The following is a 27551-nucleotide window of genomic DNA, read 5'->3' as shown; positions in this document are numbered from 1 at the left end:
AGTGGGACTCCTGGACGAAGGGTAATGTTGTTGCTGGTTGTCTGTTTAGGCATGTTAAGTTCAAAAATATCGAGCGTCATATTTCCCTGGTTTCCCACGTGCCACAATCTTCATACAAACTCGTCAATAATAATCATAATCATAAAGGGTATTTGTAGCCTATGCTAGGAATTTCACAAAGGAAGTTGCGGAGTGGGCAGAATATGGCATGTTGAGAAACTGGGCAGCGGCAAAAAGAAATAGGCTGCCTGTAGCTTCTAGTCCCAATTGCACAAAGGCTTTTCCCTCCCCGTCATGCCTCTGGCATAGCCCTTGTCCATCCTGGTGACTCACGCCGGCATCCTGAAAAGCTCCTAGAAAAAAAAGAAACCCTGTCCTTCCCAAAGACACCTCCGAGCATTTGAAACAAACTGTCAAGCTATCAAGGCTGTTCAAAAGACGTTCTCATGGCAGTTGATGGGGGGAAAAGTCAAACTGTCAGACATAAAAGGATAAATTTGCTAGTTGTATAAACTAGAGCTCACCAAACCACCCACACAGAAGAACTTAAGTGCTGTTTGTTGGGGTTTGGGTAGTTCGTTTTACTTTCATGCTATCAGTCACAACTGGGAGAAGAGTAAAAGTAACGCCCACGCCAGCATTTGTTCTCATCTGAAATTTGATATGCCCGCGTTCCCCTGTCAGCTTGCGTCTACTAGTACCTCTGTGCCTCCTTAGTACAGTACCCACTTCTTCTTCTATTTCAGCCTGCCTTATTTGTATTATTTCAGTTCAAAATAAAACCTAGTCCCAATCCATATTTTTGCTATCCTCACTGGAGGCAACAGGCCGGCTGCAGCATCACCACTCTTACCGTTTCAGGGTATCTGAACTGAGCCCAAGCAAAAAGTTCAAAACCAATCTTTAATTTAAAAAAAAAAATAATGTTTTTTTGGAGGGGCAGACTTGGGGGATGGTTGTAAAAGCAAAAAGTTAACCAAACTCTTTTGGTTTGGTTATCCTAAACCAAAAGAGAAAAACGGCAAACAAAGGTCTAGGGGAAAGCTACTTGCTACTTTCCCCTTGACTTGAGGAATGCCCACATTTTCTGGAAAAAAGGTAGTGGGATATCTCTCACTCATTTTAATGGAATCCCTTCTATCTATTTATTCAATCTTACTTATGCAAAACCTTCACTTTGTATCAACAGAAATGGATTACCAATTATTGGTTACCAGTGATTAAAATCTTAACGTATTAAAATATAACAGATTAAAACTTGTTCCCTTGAGTCTTTGAAACCTGGTGGTTAAAGTCAGAAAAAAATGTAATCTTGGTCCTCTCATTCATCACTGGCATCATTGAGCTTTTATGTCAATCTGACTACTGTATATTCTCGACTATAAATCGACCTCATATATAAGTGGAGGGCAACTTTGGGGCTGAAAGTATGGATTTTGATAAATCGAGTGTAAAACTTAGGCACAAGTAATGAAGGATGTAAAGGACGAAGTAAGAAAAAACAATGCCAAAGAACTTACAAAATTCCAGCAGGCATAACTATTTGTGCACATACTAAAGGTTGGACAGATGAGAGTGTAGAAAGGGGTCAGTGCTTCCAGGGCAGATTAATCTCTTGCCTTTCACCATATATATGTGTGCATGTGTTAAATACAGTAGTTACACTGACCCATGGATAAGTCGACACAAGTTTTTTGGATCAATTTTTTAACCTAAATTTCTAGCCTTATACATGAGCATATACAGTAGTTCCATTTTTGTAGTGTTCAAAGATATACTACATGTATCTAAAGAAGTGGCCTGAGTCTTGAAAAGCTTATGCTAGAAATTTAGATTTCTCTATTAGCCTCAAAGGTGCTACAGGGTTCCCTTTTATCTTTTTAGTTCCATTTTTGGCTGGGCTGTGTTTATGCAATTCTGTAGCAGATGGTTTGTTTGTTTTATTGTTTAAGCCACTCTGGAAATCCTGACATGCCCCATAACACAGTTCAAGACTTTTATTAATAGTAACATTTACAACTATCAAGAGTTGAGCAACATCTTAAATTGAGGTGTAGTTCACAGACGTTCAGGCCAAATAAAAATCTTCAATGTCTTGCTAGATTTTTTATTGCTGCTGCTGCTACATCAGGTGAACACTGCTGATGCCTGGTTTTTATTTATTTGTTTGCTTGTTTATTCATACATGCATACATAAATATATTATTAATTTATTTATTGTATGAGTCAGTTAACTACCAAAGGATTCTTCATGAAACCCTACAGTGGCCACAAACCACAACGCCGAGTGAAAAGTAATTGAGGACAAGGGCCCAAGCCTTTTCTGCATCGAGAATGCATCCACATTTATAACAGTGGGAAAAATGAATAGATTTATTGAGGCATCTTTTGTCCCAGCTGTTTCTTTAAATTTATGTTTGGTTTCAGGGGTGGGAAAAGTACTTGGCAAGGGGCCGAAATGTGTGGACACTTTTAAAACTGTGCAGGTGACACCGTCCTATGATGACCTACATTGTAGGTCTAATTCTGTATACATTCTGTGTGATAATAGTGTATCCGGTGAATGAAAATGTCCCACTGAAGTGCATGAATGTTTTACAAAGTAGCTCAAGGGACGAACGGAGGTCTCTGCGGGAAAATACTGGCCTGAATTGTATTGATGAGTTTCAACTAGAGTAGACCCATTGAGTCAAGTGTTGAATTACGAGTCGACACGTACAATGAGTCAGTGCATTACAGTAAATTACATTGATGGAGTGGATCAATTCTAAGGATTAACAATAGGACTTGGGCCACCATCTGTCAGGACTGATTTGACAGGGCTTGTTGAACCAGGAATATAAGACTGTGTCTAATATCTTATAACCCACATCCTCTCAGGTACACACAAAATACAGCAAACTGAGCATGGAACAAGCTGAGCAAAAAGACCAAAGGTGGCAAAAAAAACCAACAACAAACCCTACCTGATCAAACCCGCGAAGTGGGATGCTCCTCATCATGACTGTGGCGTCCAATCCAAGGCCTGTGAGAAAGCCAGCGCACTCAAGCGAAACATCTGATAAGTGTTCAGTTCAGGGAAAAAAATAGCTCAGCTTATGTTTAGAGGGAATAAATTTGCTAAGAATTGCAACATCAAGTCGTAATACAAGCATTTTCATAACTTTCTGTTCTGCCCTGTGGAAATCTTCCATTTTTATCTAGATGCAAGGAGGATCTATTGCTCTCTAATACTGCCTTTTAATACAGGTTGAGTCTCCCTTATTCAAAATGCCTGGGACTTGCTTGCTTTGGGATTTTGGAGTATTTGCATACACCTAATGAGATATCTCAGAGATGGAGGCTAAACATAACATTCATGTTTCATATACACCTTATGCACATAGCCTGAAGGTGATTTTATCCTTAGTATTTTTAAAATAATTTTGTGCACGAAACAAAGTTTGTGCACACTGAATGATAAGAAAGCAAAGCTGTGACTATCTCAGCCATCCATGTGGACGATTTTGGAATTCCAGATAAAGGGAGACTCGACCTGGATTGTATTAAAATACTGTGCCAGTGTAGAATAATAGGTAGAATATCAGCCTTTACGTAGAGAACCTGGGTAATTTCACTGAGTCACAAAGCTCAATGGGTAACTTATCTTCCAGCCTAACCTACTTTACAGTCTGCTTCAATTCATTGTTTTGAGAACTCTGGAAGCTTGAGACTTCTGCAGCTGAGAGCTCAGCAACACAGTCAGCAAAATAACATGGTGCAGCTCTTGCTAAAGTGCCTAGCTTTAGATTGCAGACTGCATTGCTATTTAATACAAGGAAACAAGAGGGAATTGGAGTTTCCTTTGTGCCCCATATTGAAGAAAAACCCAGCGATGAGAAGAAACCCTGGTGAGAAACCTGAGCACGAGAGTCAGTAGATCGCGTAGTTGGTGCCTAAATGTTTTTTAATCATGGATTTCAACAAGAGCTGCTAAGCAGTGGCACTTGGGCGTATTGAGCCTTCACAGAAAAGACAAATATGTCAAGCATGACAATAAATCATTATAGCTTTTACAAAAGATACAGCTGGCTCCGACAACCAACCTGTTCAATAGAAAGCAGAGAGAGAGGGAAAAAACCAGAATGAGACTGTGCATATTGTCATAACTAAAACAAATTATTTTCTGGAATTTTGTGGCATGATTACAGGTAAAGTCCAGCATAAAGGCACCATACAGTGTGAGTCAGGCTTCATACAATGAAGGTACGGATGGAGAAAAAGCAGTTTGTTTTAAAAAAACATACACAGAGCTTAACAATGGACAACCCTATTATATGAAATTAAAATAGTCAGAGATTACATAACACATTTGCTTGGCCAAACAGAACCTCTGGAAGAATGATTAAAACAAACACACACACACATATATTACAACCCTAAACAAACTTACCAGGAAGAGTGCAGTAATGAACACAGTGGGATTGACTTCAGAGAAAATGTGAATAAGATTGTACAGTCAGGTTGCTGGCCAGGCCTTCATATAATAAAAACCCAAACAGACCTGACCCAAGATATTTTGCTGCAGGAAGAAAAGAAGATGGCACCATCCCCAGTGGCATCACTAGGGTTGGCATCACCCGGTGCAATAACTCATGGTGTCTTCCCACACCATACAGAATCCTTAGTCATGTTTTTTGTACTAATGATACTCATAAATCGTAATTCCCATATATCTCTGAATGTAATCAACACTGAAGACCAGTCTCTTCCGGCAGGCTTATCCAGATGATCTTAAATTGTGAATTTTGAATGATGAATTTTTAATTTTTTTAATAAACTTTATTGTTAAAACAGTGCAGTACAATTATTAACATACACACTATTACATTCATTCAATACATTAAATTCTCATATACATATACAGTCCGTCCTCGCCTTACGCGGGGGGATCCGTTCCGGATCCCTCCGCGTAAGGCGAATTCCGCCTATGCTCAAGCCCCATTGGAAACAATGGGGCTTGTGCGCGGTGGCGCAGGCGCGCGCAGGGCGCAAGCGCCCATTCAATTGAATGGGACGCTCCGCCCCGCCCGCGCGCCGCGGCTTCAGCACGTATGCACTGTACTTAAGAGTAAAGAAGTCACAAATTAATCAAATAGATAAGACCAACCTTTAGTTTTTACCTAATTCCTTTTTTACGTGTTCTTCGTCTTCTGCCTCTTAACTGTGATTTCTCTTTCCTTCTTAAACCTTTGACTTATTACCTTCCCAAATCTTTCTTCTTCCCTACTTCCAACTTCCTTTCTTACCCTCTTCCACATCTCCATTTCCTATCTTCTTTACCTCCTCTCTTTAATCTTCCTTATTACTCTTCCACCTACCTTCTCCTACATACCCAAACCTTCCTCTTCCTATATCCCTTTCTAGTTCTTCTCTCAAGGTCCTATCTAATTTTGTCTAACTAACTTCTTATCTCTTCAACTTCATTCGTACTATCCCTGAATGATGAATTTTAATTGTGGATTGTACATCTCAGATGGCACATTGTATTTGTCCTTTTAAACTGATGTGTGCTTTTTTAAATTGATGCCTTTTAACTGGTGCTGTTCATCTGTTAATTGTTGTTGCTCCCCATCTCGATCCATGGAAGGGGGGAGGTAGAAATAATAATAATAATTATTATTATTATTTGGGGAGCAGCGATGTCACCCCCTTGGGATGTCACCTGGTGCGTCCTGCACCCCAGCACTCCTAGTAACACCCCTGACCGTCCCCACTCCGCATCTTCATCTTGCCCAATGGTAGGGCCAGCTCTGATTTCAAAAGCCATTTTTAAAAATGATTTAGTTATGCAGCGATCTGGATGGCAAACAGCAATTTAAAATACAATTAAATTCAATTAAAAAGATGATGAAGGCAGAGGCCTCAGGTAAGACACAAGCTTTGCATAAAACAACAGATACGAAGCAGAGAAAAGCTTGTTAGAATAAACATGTTGTTCACCAGGCAGTGAAATGAGAGAAGAGAAGATGGTGATGGCGGGGAGAAGAGGTTCCTCTTTAGCAAAAACCCAAAAAACAAAGATAATTTGTTTTGAAAGGCTATCCTGACAGCAGAAAACTCTCAAATATAGTCAAATTGCTTAATAGGGATAATTTGTGGAGTGAACTTCCCCATTTTGACCTTCATTTGAGGGGAGAAAGAGAAAGCAAGTGAGACAGGTGGAAAGAATGTACAAATCTTAATGTACAAAAATTAAGATGACAACTCATGACCAGGGCAAACTAAGATGTGGGTGGCCCACCACATTTGTCCTTTCAAAAGGATAATGTGACACAAGAACAGATAATGCCAGTGTCATCACTAATCCGTAGAAGTACTAATAATATAAATCAGTCATTTTTTTAAAAGCAAAAAAAGGGAAGAAAGAAAGAAAGAAGGAAAGAAAGAAAGAAGAGAAGAAAAAAGGCGGCTCTTTAAATAATGCCACGGAGGACCCGCCAAAAGTCATCAGCTCTATGCTCAACCACAATGGGCAAAGTGACAGGAATGCGCCTGGAGTTATTATCTGAAGTGATGCTGATGAATCTCGCGCCGACAGGACAGGCTTGCAACTGTCCAGCTCATGTAAACCATGACTCAAGTCTGAAAATAGGTGGGCTCAGGAGGCTCAGACTGAGATTTCACTACACAAAGCACTGAGACACTCTGACGAAGGAGACAGACGGAGCATGACATTTCCTCCCTTGTCCCGCCGGCCGCAGAGTTAAGCGTTTCTTAATGTTATTGAGTCCAAAGGGTGGTTCATATACGGAAAACCAGACAGACTTTTCCTTCATGGGGTCCCACAGCATCCCCCAGACAGTGAGTGGTGCTTATGGAAACACCAAACAGTAATAGGCTGTATTTGAAGATGGCTTCATGGGCCCTGAATTACAGGCAGCTCTCAGGAGGATTGGGCAAATCGGTCATATTCACTTCTCATTTTTTTCCAGGATTACGCTCATTCTGTTCTATGTGCAGCGATCTGAATTTTTTAAAGTCTAGACAAAACTTCATATGCATTTTCTTGTACAGTCAGCCCTTCTTATACACAGATTCCAGCATCCACGGTTTGAAAATGTTCCAAAAAAATTATAAATTTCAAATATCAAACCTTGATTTTCCATCTTTTGTAAGGGACCCCATTTTGCTCTGTCATTATATTTAATGGGACTTGAGCATCCACAGATTTTGTTATCCACGGGGATCTTGGAACCAAACCCCAGCGGATAACAAGGGTCCACTGTATATGTTTCTTTACACTTTTCCTAATAGATGCATTTTTTTGAAAGCCATCTTGCAAGTGAAACGTTTCATATGATATTGAACAGTGTGATATAGTGGATAAAGTGTCAGGACTAGGACTGTGGATACAAATTCCCTCCCAGCCATGAAACTCACTTGGTCACTTTTATACAGAAGTAATTACAATGTGCGCTGTACAATAAATCACAAAAGGACTAAATGTTGCAACAAGTGCATTGAAAGAATGCATTGGCATTTTAAATGAATCTTGATTTACGAAAGGAAAGTGGGATAGATAAAAGCCTAAATCCTATAGGTTGGTCCTAACTAGAGTAAACCCACTGAATCAATTGTTGAAAAGGGAATCAATACATAGGGAAATCCTATGGGTTTAATAGGTTTACTTTAGTTAGAATTATAGAATCATAGAGTTGGAAGAGACCGCAGGGGCCATCCAGTCCAACCCCCTGCCATGCAGGAATTCTCAATCAAAACATCCCTGACAGATGGCCATCCAGCCTCTGCTTAAAAAAGGAAATTCCACCACACTCCGAGGGAGTTTGTTCCACTGTCAAACAGCCCTTACTGTCAGGAAGGTCCTCCTAATGTTGAGGTGGAATCTCTTTTCCTGCAGCTTGCATCCATTGCTCCGGGTCCTGTTATCTGGAGCAGCAGCAAACAAGCTTGCACCCTCCTCCGTATAACATCCCTTCAAATATTTAAACATGGCTATCATATCACCTCTTAACCTTCTCTTCTCCAGGCTGAACATCCCCAGCTCCCTAAGTCGTTCCTCATGGTTTCCAGGCCCTTCACCATTCTAGTCGCCCTCCTTTGGACACGCTCCAGTTTCTCAATGTCCTTTTTAAATTGTGGTGCCCAGAACTGGACACAATATTCCAGGTGGGGCCTGACCAAAGCAGAATATAGTGGCACTATGACTTCCCTTGATTTAGACACTATACTTTTATTGATGCAGCCTAAAATCGCATTGGCCTTGTTAGCTGCCGCATCGCACTGTTGACTCATGTTCAACTTGTGGTCTACTTGGACTCCCAGATCCCTTTCACATGTAGTTTCATTCAGCCAGGTGCCCCCTATCCGATATCTGTTTATTTCATTTTCCTCCCTAAGTGCAGTACCTTACATTTCTCTGTGTTGAAATTCATTTTGTTAGCTTTGGCCCAGCTTTCCAATCTATCATTTTGAATTTTGATCCTGTTCTCTGGGGTATTAGCTACTCCTCCTAATTTGGTGTCATCTGAAAATTTGATAAGTATGTTCCCAATTCTGTCCTCCAAGTCATTGATAAAGATGTTGAATAGCACTGGGCCCAGAACAGAGCCCTGTGGGACCCCACTGGTCACTTCTCTCCAGGATTAAAAGGAGCCATTGTTGAGCACCCTTTGGGTTCGGCCAGTCAACCAAGTACAAATCCATGTAACAGTTACATTGTCTAGCCCACATTTCACTAGCTTGTTTGCAAGAATGTCATGGGGAACCCTGTCAAAGGCCTTACTGAAATCAAGATATACTATATCCACTGCATTCCCTTCATCTACCAAGCTGGTAATTTTATCAAAGAAAGAGATTAGATTTGTCTGGCATGATTTGTTTCTCTGAAACCCATGTTGACTTTTTGTGATTATGGCATTGCTTTCTAGATGTTCACAGACTCTCTGTTTAATGATCTGCTCTAGAATCTTTCCTGGTATTGATGTCAGACTAACTGGACGATAATTGTTAGGATCCTCTTTCCCCCTCTTTTTGAAGATGGGGACAACGTTTGCCCTCCTCCAGTCTGCTGGGACTTCTCCTGTTCTCCAGGAGTTGTCAAAGATTATTGCCAATGGCTCCAATATTACATTTGCCAGTTCTTTTAATACCCTTGGATGTAGTTCATCTGGTCCTGGGGACTTAAATTCATTTAGATTAACAAGGTATTCCTCTACTATCTCTTTACTTATTCTGTGCTGAAATTCCCCTATTCTGTCCTCTGCTCCATCTTTCTGAGGTTGAGCACCCTTTGCCGTTTCTGAGAAGACTGAGGCAAAGAAGGTGTTGAGTAATTCTGCCTTTTCTCTGTCTTCTGTTAGCATTTTGCCATCTTTTCCACGCAGTGGCCCTACCGTTTCCTCCTCCTTCCTTTTCCTGCGGACATATCCAGAAAAGCCCTTTTTGTTGTTCTTAACCTCTCTAGCAAGCCTGAGTTCATTCTGCGCTTTAGCTTTTCTGACTTTACCCCTACACGTGCCTGCTATTTCTTTGAATTCCTTTTTTGTGATTTCCCCATTTTTCCATTTCTTATACATGCTCTGTTTAAAACTTAGTTCAGTTGAAAGTTCCTTAGTCATCCATCCTGGTTTCTTGAGACATCTCCCATTTTTCTTCCTCCTCAGAACTGTTTGAAATTGTGCCTTCAGTATCTCCCTTTTGAGAAACTCCCATCCATCCTGAACTCCCTTCTCTTTTAGTATTCCTGACCATAGGATCACCCCCAGTATTTCTTTAAGTTTACTGAAATCCGCTCTCCTAAAGTCTAGAATGTGTGTCTGACTATGCCTGGCTTCTCCTTTCCATTGTATAACAAACTCCAGGAGAACATGGTCACTTCCACCTAAGGATCCCATCCCTTGCACTCCATTAACCAAGTCATCCCTGTTGGTTAGGATCAGATGCAAAATAGCTGATCCCCTTGTTGCCTCTTCTATCTTTTGGAAAATGAAATTGTCTCCAAGACCAGTGAGGAATATGCTAGACCTTGATGATTTGGCTGAGTTTGACTTCCAGCAAATATCAGGATAGTTGAAGTCACCCATCACTACTACATCTCTCTTTTCTGACTGTGTGGTCATCTGTTCTATGAAGGCTTCATCCAATTCCTCCGTCTGACTTGGAGGTCTGTAGTAGACTCCCACAATAACATCCTTGTTGTTTCCCACCCCTTTAATTTTTATCCAGATGCTCTCCCATGCTCTGTGCATTAGTGTAGAGACATCACAGACCATGGGTCCCCTTTACTTGCTGTTTGTGCAAGTTTTTTTGCCTCCCACTTTTGGATCCTTGCACTGTTTGTCTTGTTACCTCTGTGACAGTTTGACTATTTTCTCCAGCCCTTTTGCCTTCCAGAATACTGTCTCCCTCCCCCACATAATTCAGTTTAAAGCCCTCCTGATCACATTTTTGAGACTACTGGCAAAAACATTTTTGCCAACTGGCGTGAGATGCAACCCACCCCTTGCCAGAAGTCCCTCTTCATGGAACCTCAGACCATGATATAAAAATCCAAATCGTTCTTGGGGCACCACCTACGGAGCCAGTTGTTTACGTCCGCTATTTTCTTCTCCCTTCCTGGACCATGCCCTTCGACTGGGAGAAGAGATGAGATGACAATCTGTGCATCCACCTCTTTCAACTTCCTACCCAAAACCTCATAATCCCTTATGATATCCTGAAGGCTGTGCCTTGCAGTATCATTGGTTCCCACATGAACCAAAAGAAAGGGATAATGGTCAGTGGGCTTGACAAGTCTTGTCAGCCTCTCTGTCACATCATGGATCTTTGCCCCAGGGAGACAACACACCTCCCGAGACATCTTGTCAGGCCTGCAAACCACTGGTTCAGTGCCTCACGACCACCACACGCCTCCTCCGAGGCTTAGCAGCGACTGTTCCCTTTGGTGGTACTCCCAGGATCCCCTGCTCTGTCCCTGAAGTCTGTCCCTACTGCTGTTCCTCATCATCCTTGATAATAGAGACAGATTCAAATCTATTCTGCAGCTGCAACCTCACAGAACATTCCCTGGTTTCCTTACTCCTCCAACCATCCACTTCTGTTGCATGTGAAGTGACCTTCTCCTCCCCAGCAACCTCCTCTGTGTGTTTCCCGTTCAGGACCTTTTGGTCCGTTCTGGTTAGGAAAACCTCTTGATGCTGAAGTGTAGCTACTTGGGCCTCCAGCTGCTGTACTTTCTCTTCTAAGAGGGCCACCAACTTGCACTTATTGCAGGTGAAGTTCCCCACATCTGTGGGCAAGAAGACAAACATCCCACAAGTGTTGCAGGTGACTGCAGCAGGGCCTTCAGTGTCCATACTGAGTAGTCTTAAGGAGACACTGAAACAAGACTGTGGGCTTCCCTTGCGAAAGACCAATGTAAAGGACTCCTGTGAGCTTGGCCTTTGTCCCCAAACTCTATTAGCGAGCTCAATCAACTGGGACTCTAGTTATGTACAGAGCTCCCGGCTACTAGCTCCTTCCAGAGGCAACTCTCTGACTCAATTCCCCTGAGTAAGTCCCCACAAGCCCCTTCAGGGAGTAGTGGAAAGTAAAGTGCAAAATTGAAGGAGATGTCCTCCAACACTATGCCCAGGTGACCTCTCCTCTATACTCGAAACCCTGCTTGAATATAAAAATAAAAATGAATGTGAAAAGAAAAGAAAAGGAAAGGAAAATTTGTGTGTCTAACAGAAAACCAGGGTCCTCTTTTGCAAAGAATGTCCCAGAATAGTTGGGACGAACAAACTGATTTGGACCAAAGTTGCTTGGATTAGTTATTTCTTTCCCTAGCCTACCGTACAGGGTTATGATGAAAATAAGATGAAAATAAGCATACTGGAACTTTTTTTAATTTTGTGGTTAATGAATGATTAATCAGCAGAGATTAAGTTTTCCATCGCACACATATGCATGTGCGCACACCCACATGGATGATTGTTAACAGAATTAAATTGTATTCTGGGCGAGTCTGTGCTGGATCCTCCAAAGGATGCATTTAATTAGGGAGAACATAAACGGAGAATTGAGAACATATATTAGAGTGATTAATAAAACAGAAATATTCCGATAATGTGTTAATATTCATGTTTTGTGTATGAATTGTGTACAGAAAACTAGGCATGAGTGTGTCCAAAAGCCACCTAAACCGCAGGCCATCACCACATCTTGTGGCTGTGAATGTTATAAGCTACTTCTGCATTGAATTTGGGGAGGGGGTCGGGGGGGGAATGTTGCCATTTGTTACCTATCTGGACATACTTTAACCAATATAGATTTTATGCAGAGGAAGAACAGCGCTGGAAAGTTTGCAAAGCAAGAAACATGCAAGGAAATTAAAAAAACAAAAAACAAAACCCAAAATGTCAAGGCATTAAATTGAATCCTGGGAACATTTATACGAGAAATTCATTTGACAGAAACAAATGTTGCTAAAGGCGTGCTCTGACTCCCTTCTCTGTCTGATGGGCCACAGGCTGATAAAGTACAGCAATGCTACTGTAGCCCCTCCAGGGCTTATTTTGACTAAAGCTTAGGAATGTAACGTATAAACACAAGACTCCCACATTACACTGTTACAACTTGCACCAGCCGCAACTGGACAAAAGCCACATTTTCAGAGAAATATCTCCCAGGGATAAAGCTTGCGTTGAGCTTCTCGCTTTTCTAACACGCACACACACTTTCCTTGCATAAATCACGCGCGCCAAACTCAAGAGGTGACTGATATACTGCAAGCAACTGCCAATTGAACTTCCACTTAAAGCGCACAGAAGACCACCCTCTGTTTATCTGCGCAAGGGTGAAGGGAACGTATGCAATATTTTCAGTGCTGAATGGAAAAAAGGTAGAACGCTGCAAACGCTGCCTGCATTTGTTGGTTTGTTTTGGCGCGTGTCACTTTTGACTGATAACGCAAAGCAGCCCCATTCAGCCAACATGTGAATGGCTTTTTCATAGCTTTGGGTCACTAGGACTCAAAGGCATGATGCGCCACTGCTCTGGTAACAAACCTGACCCAATATTTTTATTTTTTTGTGGGCTTTTTGGGCTATCTGGCCATGTTCTAGAAGAGTTTATTCCTGATGTTTCGCCAGCATCTGTGGCTGACATCTTCTCTGAAGATGCCAGCCACAGGTGCTGTCGAAACGTCCGGAATAAACTCTTCTAGAACATGGCCACATAGCCCAAAAAGCCCACAAAAAACTAATGGATGCCGACCATGAAAGCCTTCGACTTCATACTGACCCAAGATGTTTAGCTGCCTGGGGCAAAGAACAAGCTAGAAAACAGGCTATTCTGCAGAGTTTAAATGTTACGATTTAAAAGGTCCAAACACACACTGCAGAAGTAATCCTGTTTGAGACCACTTTAACTGCCCTGGCTCAATGCTAGGGAATTCTCAGAACTGTAGTTCTGTGAGACATTGAGCCTTCTCTGTCAGAGATCTCTGGTGCCACAATAAACTACAATTCCCAGGATTCCCTAGCATCTGAGCCAGGGCAGTTAAAGCAGTCTCAAACTGGATTATTTCTGCAGTGTGTTTTGGACAATAGTCACCTATAACAAGAGCTGCATCTGCACTGATGAAATAAATCCAGGTTGACACCACTTTTTAACTGCCTTGACTGAACGCTATGAAATTCTGGGGGTTATAGTTCTGTGAGACATTTAGCCTTCTCCGTCAGAAAGCTCTGGTGTCACAACAAACTACAGTTCCCAGATGTCAACAGCACGGCAGTTGAAGTATTGTCAAACTGGATTATTTTTGCAGTCCGGATGCAGCATGGCAAAATCATCCTCCCAAAGGTAAAGTAACGTAAGGGAATTCTGTTACCTGAGATGGAGGTAACAAGTCACATTTTCTAGCAACTTTTAATGTTACTCTTTAGGGGGATTTAAAGAAGCATTTTGTGTGGGATTCTTGACGTTTTGTGCCATTTGTTCTCACCAGTCTTAAAATGCGCCCCCAAGGAAAACCAAAGAAGTAAGTTATTTTTTAAAAGTGTAAGCTACTATTTTAAAGAAATGGAATGGGCAACTACAAAGTACTTTCTTAACACTGCAACAAGTAACTCTGAACTATTTGTTTTTAAAAGGAACTTTCCAAGTGCTGCCATTCCCTATATGAAACATGACTGGACTGGCAACTGAACTCGTCTTCAACTCGAAGGTGAGCATCTGCCACCACAAATGGGGGCAGAAGGGCAAGCCATATGGCACGCTGCCACCTCCCAGCATCTGCGGTCTGAGGCTAATGGTAAAACTGGCCCTTTTAATTATAGATGTAATAGTCATACTATTAAAATGAATATCTTTATGATGGATGAGGATGGCAAACAAAATTACTGCGAAATCTTGTACTGTCTTCCCCACTATCCTGGAATGCCAAGTCCTTGTGAATGCCTACCTTCATTAGGATCAGGTTCAGGACATGAGCAGGTAACCTTTTCATTCCAGGACACAATCCAGATGAAAATCCTGTGCCCCGACAGACCTGCTACATCACACAGCTCCCATTGACAATCGGAGATACTCAGCTGGAATGATGTCTTTAGACTACAACTCCCTGAATCCCCCTGGCAACATAATCAGTGGGGGATAACGGGCAGATTCTGGGATCTGTAGTCCCTAAAAATCCTTTCTTAAGCTTTCCGTTAAGACACACTGTACGGCTGGAACTGGCTCCAATGGTTTGGCTCAGTTTCTGGTCAAATCACATGGGGCACGTTGATCTTTATGGTAAATAGTAATGAGCTCCCAATCTGACAATTTTGGATGGCAACATCAGCCTCTGGTTCAAAGGATTAACCCTTTTAAAAGTGAGCTATATAATTGAAAGACTGCGGGAGGGAGGACCGTAACCCAGAAACCTGGTGTTGTTTTTTAATAGGAAGAGCTTTTGGAAAAAAACCCACTACATTTTCCTTTCAGAAATGGAAAATTAACAGACTCACTTTTGACCCACGGGTACCATTTCTGGGAAAAAGAGAAAAGGGGAAAAAAGGAAACAGCTTGGCTGTTATGCAGAAACAATAATGGCCAAGGACCAAACTAGTTAGAAGTGTCTGACTTGAACAGCTAATTGGAGATTAATGACATTTTCACAAGTGAGACCTGCAACAAAATGGTGCCGCATGGAGTCCTACTGTTCAGAATTCCAGACACTCCATTCTATCTGTCCTTCACCCTTACCCTGTTCCCCTCATCCTTCCAGGCTGCTGCCTCATATGTTTTAAAAGTACAATCTGGGAATACATGATGTGTGTACTGGATTATATTTAAACCAAGAGTTCTACCTGCTCCTAGGCAGTTCAGAGACATAGCCTTGTTAGTCCGGAAAATCAGTATGCAAAGAGATCTTGTAGCGCCTTTAAGACTAACTGAAAGAAAGAAGTTGGCAGCATGAGCTTTCATAGACTTCAAGTCTACTTCCTCAGATGCACTTAAAAAGTAGACAGAAGTCTACGAAAGCTCATGGTGCCAACTTCTTTCTTTCAGTTAGTCTCAAAGGTGCTATAAGATCTCTCGACATACTGATTCCACAGATTAACATGGCTATATCTTTGTAGAAGAAGTTGTAGCATACACTTTCCTAGACAAGGTCTACTTCCTCAGATGCAACAGATGTTCCTCAGATGTTTCTATGCTATTTTACCTATGCAAAACCATCAATTTCAGAGTCTGAGAAAGTAACTTCTTAGGACTACAACTGCCAGTATCCCACCACCAGCATGGCTAGTAACTTAGGGGTTTATCACATGGTACTGATCCTATGCAGAAATGGGATTTAAAAATCCAGAAAAAAAATGCAAAAGCAGGTTGATCTTCAGACACGTTGGGGTTAAAAAGCAATAACGTGGCATTAACCCAAATGGAAAGTCGACAAAACCTGCTACTTTTTACTTTCGGGATTTTCCGAAAGTAAAAGGGAGCGGGTTTTGCCACTTTCCATTTGGGTTAATGTCACATTACTGCGTATTAACCCTTACATCATGTGAAAATCAATGCACTTTTGCCGGTTTTGTCCACTTTCTGATCGGGTTAATCCCCGACGTTATCTGAAAATCTACCCGCTTTTGCAGGTTTTTTCCAGTTTAAATTCAGTTTCGCATGGGATCAGTCCGGTGTGATAAACTCCTAAGAAAAAATAACATTTCCAAGCTCTGCACATTCTTGTAGGACCAGCCCCCACGCTCCCCACCATCCCAAATGTCTTCAAACCCAGATCAGCTGCCAGCTAAAATCAACTGAACTGATGCATTTGACAACTTCAACACATTTTTAACCCTGCTAAGAAGTAAAGTCAAACAATGAAGACCTGAAGACCAATTAAAGACACAACTGGCGTAGAGAAAAATGAAGGATTATATAAACAAAAATATGGGCATTGCTTTATAGTCTAAGCACTTGCTGCCCTCTTGTGGCTTAGGCAAGAGATATGATAAAGGACAAGTCAACAAATTGGGAAAAAATTACATGGCTTTCGAAAGGAAACTTATAAGAGTTTCATATTCAAAAACACCATGGACCTAAAAAGTAAATTATTACATATTTAGTGTCCGGATATGCATTCGCAGCATTATATAAATAATAACGAAGGATCAGCAACAACGTAATAGCAAAATAGAAACAAAACTTATCAGGCAACTCCATATATCAGGGAACAGGAATCGGTGGCTCTCCAGATATTTACGGCAGAGATGGGAAAAGTCTGGCCCTGGGACAATGTGTGGTCCCAAAGCTGTTTTTGTGGCCCTTGAACCCCCCTAGAAGGCCATTTTTCTGACTAAAAGAAAAGTATGAACTGCCTTCTGTTGGAAGCCTTCAGAAGTGGTAATTCACTTTTTAAATAGTGGCACATATCGACACAGAAGTAAATCCCACTGAACTTTCCTAGCAGGCGGAAGCATACTGAAAAAGGGCAATGAGAGAGAAAGTGAAAACAGTCAAACAAAATAGAAAAACCAAGTGAGAGGTGTGAGCACATGCAATAATTTTAATAAAGGAGTATATTAAAAGTCCGAGTGGATGAGACATACGTTTTCCCAGGCGATTTTTTCAGCCAGAAGAGATCATCACTTGTAATCCCATACTCCTGCGCCCCTGCAACCTTTTTTTTAAAGAAAGAAAGAAAGAAAGAAAGAAAGAAATGCAATGGTTATCAATGAATGATTACCAAATGATTTAGCATAGTCACATGTGAAGAATTAATTTGGATTTTACAAACCACTCTTAATTCAGTGGTTTTTTGTCTTTCTGCAGGATATATATATAATATTTATTAGCCTCATCATATATGTATTTATTATACCTATTAGCCTTAATTAAGAAGCAAACTCAACCAATAAGCTCCCTTCCTCCAGGAGAGAACACTGAACCAGGGCCAGGTCAAGACACAGGAAAAAAGCAAAACGGTGCCCTCTTTAATTGCTATCCACCTGGAATGTGGTCTCCCACTTTTCCTACTTCTCTCCATCTTACTTACTAAGCATTATCTTTCTAGGGAGCCCTGTCTTGTCACAATGTGGCCAAACTACTACAGCAGCTAAAAACAGCAGACTAGCTGAGTGTGTGTGTGTGTTGTGTTACAAGGCAGACTGTGTAGGAATAAACTCTTCTAGAACATGGTCTCATAGCCTGAAACCCCCTCCCCCCAAAACTATAGACAGTGTACTATTCCTATAATCATTTATTGCCATCTCCCATCATCTGCTGTCTGAGGGGTCTGCCTTATTTGGATCAATGGTCAGGGTGGCTATCGGGTGAACCAAAGACAGAAGTGGAGCAAGGGGTTTAGGGCCAGGAGCTAAGCTGTGTCAGGGTGCATCAATGGCTCCATCCTACCCAAACTGGGATTTGTAGTTTTGAAACGCACCAGCATTCTTTGGCAGGGAAGGCTAAAGACCTTGTAAAGCTACAAATCTCAGGATTCCATAGGATGGAGCCAGAGTACTTAAAGTGGTGTCAAACTGCACTATTTCTACTATGCAGATGCATGCTCAGACAGATGAAGCTAAGAGACGGTCCAGAAGCCCCCAAATTCTTCAGCCAGCATGGCCACTGTGTCCAAAGTAACTTGTTCATGTGCTACCCATTGATAATCCTGCTGGCTCCATTAATGGAGAATGAATTCCATAGCCAGTGTGAATTCAAAGGCAGGGGGATCTGTTTACCAATTCAATCTAGCCCTGATGCAATTTTGGCTTCCTGAAAAACCACACCCTGCACATTCTTTTCAGGGGGCATCTGTCTGCTTCTGCTCCTATCCCACACCATCCCTTTTATTTATTTAATTTACAGCCCATCTTTCTGCCACAAGATGGCACTCGGTGGCTAACAGCAAATTCAGATTTTAAAAATGCAAGTAAAATTAAAAAGGATAAAAATGCACTTAAATAGAAAAGAAATCACAGCACCCAAGCAGTGACAACTGCTCTTCAATAGCAACTGAATGGAAATGCCAAAAGCCTGTCTGAGTATCAATGGAGGTGGCTGAAAGTGGAAGGGCAATAGAGAGAGAGCCAGGCTTGCTTCCCTTGGCAGGGAGTTTTAGAACCTGAAAAGGCCGCCAAGAGTTTTTGATCTTATATCCTCACCCAATGCGACTACACCCAGAGAAGCTTATATGGAGAAGAAACATGTTTAGTTTTTGTGGGTTTTTCAGGCTATGTGGCCATGTTCTAGAAGAGTTTATTCCTGACGTTTCACCAGCATCTGTGGCTGGCATCTTTAGAGAATGCTAACCTGAAAGAGAGTGGATATATATACACTGTGTAACCCTGGCTTGGGAGGAGTGATTCCCATGTTAATCTGTATATTGTTCTGTTGAAAATGCCAGCCACAGATGCTGGCGAAACGTCAGGAATAAACTCTCACAGAACATGGCCACATAGCTTGAAAAAACCCACAAAAAACTATGGATGCTGGCCATGAAAGCCTTCGACTTTACATAAGAAACATGTTTGTTCAAAAGTGCCCTTTGAGGACCTTCTGATCTGACTTTCCAGTCGGCAATAGAAGTAATCTGAACTAACTAAAACAAAGATATGTTTCCTTCATCTATTCTCTCTACGGTGTGATCTATGTTTCTTCTGCCTATAATTTAGCCAGTCTTATTTCATTTATCTATAAAGTGCTAACTGAGAAAATATTTGGGCAAGCCAAAGGTTTAAAAATAGTTTGGGAGGCAAATCTTAATGCAAAGATCTCAGATAATGCTTCGCACACCATTTGGTCAACTTCTCCCTACAGATCAATTTCTGCCCTTTGGGAAAAATGTGTTATAAAAGCTGCACACAGATAGCATCTTTATCCCGTTAAATTGCACTGTATTAATAATGCTCTGTCTGATGAGATGCTGAAGAGGTTGGGTGGGGATGGTCTCTAGAACACATGTGGATTCATTGTCTTACGGTCCACAATTTTGGAATCTGTTCCTATCCACAGTCAAATGGTAAGGCAAGATATACAGTTTCAAGATGCTTTATTACTTCTGTTGATCTTTGTTGCAGGCAATACAAATTTACCACATAAATAATTAATCTCTCTAATGCTAGGTGCTGCTCAAGCTGAAATAGCAAAGCTATGGAAAGGTCTGTCAGTTAGGAGGTAGCTAGATCCAGTGGCATCACTTTGGGGGTGCGGTGGTGCGGTCTGCACCAGGTGACATCCCAGAAGAAGGGTGACACCCAACCGGGCTACCTTTCCATGGGAGGGGGGCGCAGACACTCCCAGTCCTGCTTCCCCATGGTGGCAGCAGTTCCTTGTGAGGAGTCGCCAGCACTGCAGGGAATGACAAGGCCGAGGGCCCCTGGCCCTGCTTCCCCATGGTGGTAGTAGTATCCTTATGAGGAGGCTACTGCCACTGCGGTGAAGGAGAAGGGGCGAGCCTGGCCTTTTGGCAGCCATGCCTCCCTGGCAGCCACCCCCCCACACACACACATGTGGGGTGACACTGGGGGTGTCACCACCACTGGCTAGATCAGTGGTTCTCAACCAGTGGCTCGCAATCCCTTTCCTTTCACAGGGGTCACCTAAGACCCAGGGTTGGCACCATAATCTATAATACTCTAGTGCAGCGGTTCTCAACCTATGGGTTGTGGCCCCTTTGCGGTTCTCAACCTGTGGGTCACGGCATTAGAAAGGTTGAGAACCAGTGCGCTAGATAGACTCTGGTGGGCTGCTTAACAGAAAAATAAACCCCTCATACTCACGTCTTTGGAAACTGTTCAGAAACTTCAGAGGGTCCAGAATGCTGCAGCCAGAATGCTGACTAGAGCCAGTTATAGGGAGCATAGAACTCCCTTGTTGGAACAGCTTCACTGGCTACTGGTTCGTTTCCGGGTACAATTCAAAGTGCTGGTCATGACCTATAAAGCCCTATACAGTTTAGGTCCAGACTATTTGAGAGGCCGTGTCTCCCCATATGAACCGCCTAGAGCCCTATAATCCTCTGGAGAAGGCTTTCTCTTGGTCCCACCACCATGTCAGGCTTGCTTGGTGAGGACATGAGAGAGAGCCTTCTCGGTGGCTGCTCCCAACCTCTGGAACGCCCTTCCGCGAAAGGCTAGACTGGCCCCCTCCATGCTTGCTTTTCAACAGCAGGCCAAGATGTTTATTTTTAAGCACACCACAGTGGAGTTTATACTGAGCATGTGTAGTGCCTTTTAATGTCTGTTATATCTTAAATGTAATTATATATATATATATATATTAAGGTTATTTTAACTGTTTTAAATTTTATTTTAATTTTTTTTAAATCTGCAAGCTGCCTTGGATCCCTTCGGGGAGAAAGGCTGCATATAAATGAAATACATACATACGTACATATATACAGAGAGGACATTAAAAAGGACATCTTTCTGGAAATCTGGTTCCTTGGACTGTCATATCTGGCCACAGTGATACATGCCTTAGTTACATCCCAGCTGGATTACTGTAACATGCTCTGTGTGGGGCTGCCTTTGAAGAGTGTTTGAGAACTTCAGCTGGTTCAAAGACAACTCCCATGTTGAAACAGTTCCAATGGCTGCCGCTCCATTTCCAGGCACAATTCAAAGTTCTGGCTGTGATCTATAAAGCCCTATATGGCTCAGGTTCAGGTTATTTGAAGGAACATATTCTCCCTTCCAAAACAGCCCAGGCTTTGAGATCTGCTGGGAAGCTTTCTCTCGGCCCACCAACCTCACAGGTACATCTGGTGGGAACACAAGAGAGGGCCTTTCAGTAGTCTCCCTTTCCAGAGACTAGCAACTTGTCTACTTTCTTTTTGCAGGCAAGGAAAGACTTTTTTTTTTGCTCCGACAGTCATTTGAAGAGTGACTGTATAAGGCTCATTTCACTTAAGCTGGATCTTGCTAACTGTTGCGCTGGTGTCTGTGTGTGTGTTTGATGATGTATATTTTAATCTGTTTTTAATTTTCTGATAGTTTACTCCCATTTTAACTTTTGTATCTTGTGAGTTTTTAACAGTGTGTTTTTTAATTTGTTGTAAAACGTTTTGAAGTTCCAAACTGGAAAAAAGGCACAACAGAAATAAATATAATTGTGATTACTGCTACTAATACTGCTATTATACTGAGAATTATCTCGCTACAAGAGGCCCACCATCATGGCTGGGGGGGTTAATTATAATGAATGTGTGGCTCAAATTAAAAAATAAATTAGGAAAAAACCCAGGTAGGCTTGCATGGAAGAATACAGACAGACTGGATCCATATTTAGCAGTTCAAATGCTAAACCAGTTAGTGGCAATGAGAGCTGACTTCACGCAACTTACATTTGTCGGATATTTAGGCCTCCCACCAGTAGCAAGGACTATATTTTCTCCTCTGAGCAAAATCTAGGAATAAAGAACAAAAATATCAGGAACAGAGATGAAAAGCAAGATTGGCTTTCTTTTCACACTGGCTTATATGACTTCACATTGGCTTATAAGGGTGCACATTTAAACTATATACCTATATAATCATAGAAGAGAAGGCATGCCTATCTGTGGTATCTATAACTCATTTGGACTTCAGGCTAGCTGCCTCAAAATTTGACAAGAGCGTTTCTGATTGTTGCCCAGATTGCAATGGCCAATTTTAAACTGGAATTCAAAAGAGGAGATTTACCAGAAGGGTGGCAGTCAGCACACACATCCACAGGATGGAGCAAGCTTGTTTTCTGCTTCTCCAGGGACTAGGACCTGGATCAATGGATGCAAACTACAGCAAAAGAGATTTCACCTAAACATTAGGAGGAACTTCCTGACAGTAAGAGCTGTTCAACAGTGGAAGACGCTGTCTCCTTGGAGAATGGTGAAGTCTCCTTCTTTGGAGGTTTTTCAACAGAGGTTGGATGGCCATCTGTCTGAAGTGCTTGTATTGTGTCTTCCTGCATGGCAGAATGGGGTTAGAATGGATGGCCCTTGTGGTTTCTTTCAACTATGATTCTATAGACTGCAGCAGCCAGTTCCGTGTCAGAAAGTCAATATTCAGACCAGCGGCTTCCTAGAAGCAAAATTCATTGGGAAACCATGACAGATGCCACAAAATTGGGCAGAGTTTTTTTTGTATTTTTGAGGGGCAAAGCTCTTAAGAATTATGAAGTGGAGGAAAAAAGGAGGAACCGGAAAAGTCTAAGGTAGTGCAACACGATTTGTGAGGTTAAAAAGGGGGTGGTAAAATACTAGAGTTTTCTGAGGTACTGTTCGTAAGATTCCTGAGATGAGGGTGGGGGAACAGGAGGCTTCATGGACCATTCATGCCAGCATTCTCTGAAGATGCCAGCCACAGATGCTGGCGAAACGTCAGGAACAAACTCTTGTAGAACATGGCCACATTGCCTGAAAAACCCACAAAAAACTATGGATGCCAGCTATGGAAGCCTCTTCACGCTGCATGGACCCTTCTTGGCATATTAGGCATAGACATGGGCAGTACCAAGCACAAGTCAGCTAAAAAAACAGGAGAGGGCTTTCTGAAGTAGTGCTGCTAAGGTTCCCAAGACAGAAAAAAGGGAAGAAAACAGAAGGGGGCTAAAAGAGTGCTGTTATAACAGGGCTGCACTTTAGAGCTGGTTAGAAGAAATAACAGCTGGCTAGTAAGTGCAACTAGCTACAGTTTGCTGACCCTGTCAAAATGTTCACTATTCAAATCAACTGAAATAGATTCCAGTTTGAAGGAATGTACAAATTCTCCACTTGCAAAAAGCCAGTGAGAAAAAAGAAAGAATGTTGGGCAATGCGGCTCTACCTTCTCTCAAGTGACATGACAGGCTACCCTCCAGTTAACACCAGAGTTGGGAAGGAACAAGTTACTTGCAGTGCGTTGGTAACAAGGGTGGATCAAAGCTATGTTTCAAAAGTAATCCAGTACATAGGAATGAAGTGACTGTATTCGTTTAACAAGTTAACTCAAGCATCACTTTTATGTACCAAACTGTGATGGCCTGTGGTCATGAACAATAAAGTTTACATGATATGGCCATTCTTTTCAATCTTAAGCAAGGTGAAAACAATATGAAAGGAATAGCATGAGTTACCCTTTGAAACACTGTAATGAGTAACAACAGCAAATTATTTTTTAAACACAACAATGAGCAACAGAAACCAAATTGTTTTAAAAATTAACATTCCAAATGCTGATTAACTCTGAGGGAATGTAGCCTCTGGCTTAGTCAACACTTAGGCTGGATGGACAAATAGTCTGACATGGTATAAAACAGCTTTCTATACATCTTTATCTGTATCTATGTATACAGCAACCTAGTTATACACTGCCCAGGGGCTTACCTCTTTGCCTCCTTTTGCCAACCCGCGAACTGTGTGCTGATCCAAAAAACTGCCTTTCAAGTTGAAGTATTTCACTCTTCTATAAGCAAAATAACAACAATGTAAGCAATGATAACAACAATTATTATGATTATTATGGACCTCTGCAGAACACTACGAACAGGAGAATCCTATGCATTTTATCCAGAGATAAACCTACTGCATTCAATGCGACTTACTCCCAAGAAAAGGCATGTGGGACTGCATCCATAGTAAGCCACTACTGTGTCCTAAAACAGGTGTGGAGTCTCTTTGCAACTTATTCGGGGACAAAAACTAATTTCCAGGAAACAGATCATGACCAAAGCACTTCCATTTTTCCTAGAAACACAGTGCAACGCACTGGGGATCACAAGTAGGGGAAAGTGGGGCAGGCGCCAGCTTCTCCAACCCTATGAGGCTGGCCACCTATACTTTGCAGATCACAGCAGCCTTTACCACCTTGACACTCTCCAGATGACTTAGCTCACAACTGTCCATTGTTGGTTTGAAAGTGGTAGGTTGAGGAAGGCTGGTTTATAGTATACTAGATGCTGTCTGGAACCACCATCCTGTTAGATGGTGTGAAAATATATTGCTAAAGATTTGTTTTGACGATCCCACTCTTATCTACTTAAGTCAAACGGCATTGATGTAAGTAAGAAAAGTAAAGCGTTTCATTTACTTGTCTTGCAGCTGTACTCTGTGACCCCAATTCAAGGATTTAACGTGGTTTTGAACAGCTTTTGCCATGGTGGACCTAGAAAGGGCAAAAAACAAACAAGCATCACCACCATCACCCTACGCATTCTGCATTTACATGCTCAAAAGACACATCGAAGGGGAGCTCCACCTTCATGCTCTTCAGGTTCTTAAACCAGTTGGTGAAAAAGAGCATGATTAACACAGCCTTCCCCAACCTGGCACACCTCTGGATATAATGGCAACAACACAGCCAGCTTAGGTGATGGGAGCTGTAGTCCAACACATCAAGCTGGGAAGCCTTCACTTATGAGAGAAAAAGAACTGCCTCAAATAAGGGCTTGTACATTCTGAAGAGTGAAGGTGGATGTTGAGGTGCAAACACGATATTTGCCTTCACTTTCAGTAACATGATTTCACAAGTGCAAAAAACTATGAGATGGCCACTTCCCAAATCTGCCAGGAAGACAACCAGCCTCACAAGCTCCAGATGGTGAAGAAATGCACAATGCTTACCAAGGAAACTGTCCTCTACCAAGTCAAGCATTTTGTCTACACAACCTACTATCATCTACACTGACTGGTACCAGCTCTCAGGTTTTCAAGATGAGATCTTTCACATAATCTGCTCCAAACTTCCACTTACATTAATCCTATGAATGAGAGACGGTCAAGTCATTCTATCGTCAACAGCTCTGCTCAGGTCTTGCAAACTAAGGGCCCTGGCTTCCTTGCTTGAGTTTATCCATCTGGAACGCAGTCTTCCTCTTTTCCTACTACCTCCACTTTACCAGGCATTATCTTTCTAAATAGTCATAATAATAATAAATTTTATTTGCATACCGCTTTTCCATAGATCAAAGCGGTTTACAGACCATATAAAAACCATTAAAAACATCTCATAAAAATAGATAAAATCCACAAATACAAATTATACAAAATCTGAACACAATCATTCAACAGGGTATGGCAGAGAATCGATGGGAACGGGAATACACAGCTTCATTTTACAAGGGGGAAGGCTTGACAGAAGAGGAAGGTTTTGAGCCTCTTTTTAAATGTTACCAGGGAGGTCACAAGACGGAGCTCCTTGGGGAGACCATTCCAAATTTGTGGGGCCGCCACTGAATAGGCCATCTGCGATGTAGAAACATGTTTGGAAGATGGAATTTCCAACAAGTTCTTCCCGGACGTCCTGAGTGTGCGGGGCGGATTATATGGGGAGATGCGGTCCCTCAAGTAACTCGGGCCCAAGCCATATAGGGCTTTATAGGTAATAACCAACACCTTGTATTGTGCTCGGAAGCGAATAGGTAGCCAGTGGAGATATTTCAGAATAGGTGTTATATGGTCAAACCTGGATGCACCGGTGACCCATCTGGCTGCCATGTTTTGTACTAGCTGAAGCTTCCGGGCTTGGTACAAGGGTAGCCCCATGTAGAGCGCATTACAGAAATCTAGACGAGAGGTTACCAGAGCGTGTACCACAGTTTCAAGGTCCCTTTGGCCCAGGTAGGGTCGCAGTTGGCGTACCAACTGATAGTTGATAGCAAGCACTTCTGACCGTCGCATCTACTTGAGATGTCAACTGCAGAGACGAGTCCAGAAGTACTCCTAAACTGCGAACTTCGTCCTTCAGGGGAAGTGTGACCCCATTCAGGACAGGTGGATAAACTTCCTTCCCTGGGCCTGGGGAACCTATCACAAGCACTTCCGTTTTCTTTGGATTCAGACTGAGTTTGTTTTCCCTCATCCAGCACATTACCGACTCCAGGCAGGCATTCAAAGGAGAGACTCCATCCTTAGTCACTGCATCAGTCGGAGAGACAGAGAAGTATATTTGGGTGTCATCAGCATACTGATAACACCGTGCCCTATGTCTCCGGATGATCTCTCCCAGTGGTTTCATGTAAATGTTAAACAAAGTGGGGGACAAGATAGCTCCCTGAGGGACACCAGATGTAAGTTCCCTCTTAGAGGAGCAAGTGTCCCCCAACTGCACCATTTGGAATCTGCCCGAGAGGTAGGAACGGAACCACTGGAGTGCAGTGCCCCCGATACCCAACTCCCTTAGGCGTTCCAGAAGGATACCGTGGTCAATGGTATCGAAAGCCGCTGCGATGTCCAAAAGCACCAACATGTCTTCTCATGATATGTCCAAAGTATAATAGTGTCAGTTTAGTCATTGTGGCTTCTAAGGAGAGTTCAAGCTTGATTTGTTCTCTTGGAACGATTTACAGTGGTACCTCGGGATACGAATTACCCAGGTTACGAAATTTTCAGGATACGAAAAAAAATAATTTAAAAAAACTGTTTCGGGTTAAGAAAGTTTTTTCGGGTTACGAAAAAACTTTTGGTGCTTTTCGGCGCGATTTCGCACCAAAAAGCGGCTTTTCCCCATTAGCGCCTATGGGGATTCGGCTTGCGAAAGCCTTTCGGGTTACGAAATTGACAGCGGAACGAATTAATTTCGTAACCCGAGGCACCACTGTATTTGTCTTTTGAAACAGTCATGGTACCCATAGAACTCTCCTCCAGCATCACATTTCAAATGGGCTGATTCTCTTCCTATTAGCTTTCTTTACTGTCCTGCTTTCAGTACTGTACCCAGAAACTGAAAATACTATAGCATGGATAATCCTGACCTTAGTATTCTCACTAGGATCAGGTAGCAGATGATGAAATCAGAAGACTAGGACTTGGGAAGGCAGCCATGAAGCACTAGATAGCATCCTTGAGTGTAAAGATAATATCATTCATTATCTTTACATTCAAGGATGCTATCTAGTGCTTCATGGCTGCCTTCCCAAGTCCTAGTCTTCTTCTGATTTCATCATCTGCTACCTGATCCCAGTGAGAAAACATGGGCTCTACCAATTTCTGATGGTTTTATGTCATCCAAGCCATATCCATTTGATCCTAAAAATACTGAAGTCCTGTTAGTTCTCAGCTTTTCCACTTTCAGGTGAACTCATTGTGCATTCTACCAACAGAGATACACCAGCTCCCAGAA

At 42.2% G+C, this 27551-nt stretch overlaps 1 protein-coding gene across 1 annotated transcript in view; it reads right to left on the bottom strand.

The window, feature by feature from the left end:
• The window catches only part of TXNRD2 (thioredoxin reductase 2), a 90426-nt gene that overhangs the window by 40606 nt on the left and 22269 nt on the right, over nucleotides 1–27551 (bottom strand). Inside the window, exons 5-10 of the mRNA XM_089490094.1 lie at nucleotides 24522–24596; nucleotides 23819–23897; nucleotides 21821–21883; nucleotides 17082–17152; nucleotides 4066–4085; nucleotides 2967–3058 (exon numbers count right to left, since the gene is read on the bottom strand). Coding sequence (XP_089346220.1) covers nucleotides 2967–3058; nucleotides 4066–4085; nucleotides 17082–17152; nucleotides 21821–21883; nucleotides 23819–23897; nucleotides 24522–24596 — 400 coding nt within the window. The remainder of the gene's footprint in view (nucleotides 1–2966; nucleotides 3059–4065; nucleotides 4086–17081; nucleotides 17153–21820; nucleotides 21884–23818; nucleotides 23898–24521; nucleotides 24597–27551) is intronic.

Source organism: Sceloporus occidentalis, unplaced genomic scaffold (assembly GCF_023333645.1).
Source record: "Sceloporus occidentalis isolate IW3139 unplaced genomic scaffold, rSceOcc1.0.p SCAF_41, whole genome shotgun sequence".
NCBI classification, from domain to species: domain Eukaryota; kingdom Metazoa; phylum Chordata; class Lepidosauria; order Squamata; family Phrynosomatidae; genus Sceloporus; species Sceloporus occidentalis.
This window is presented reverse-complemented; position numbering and strand designations above follow the sequence as displayed.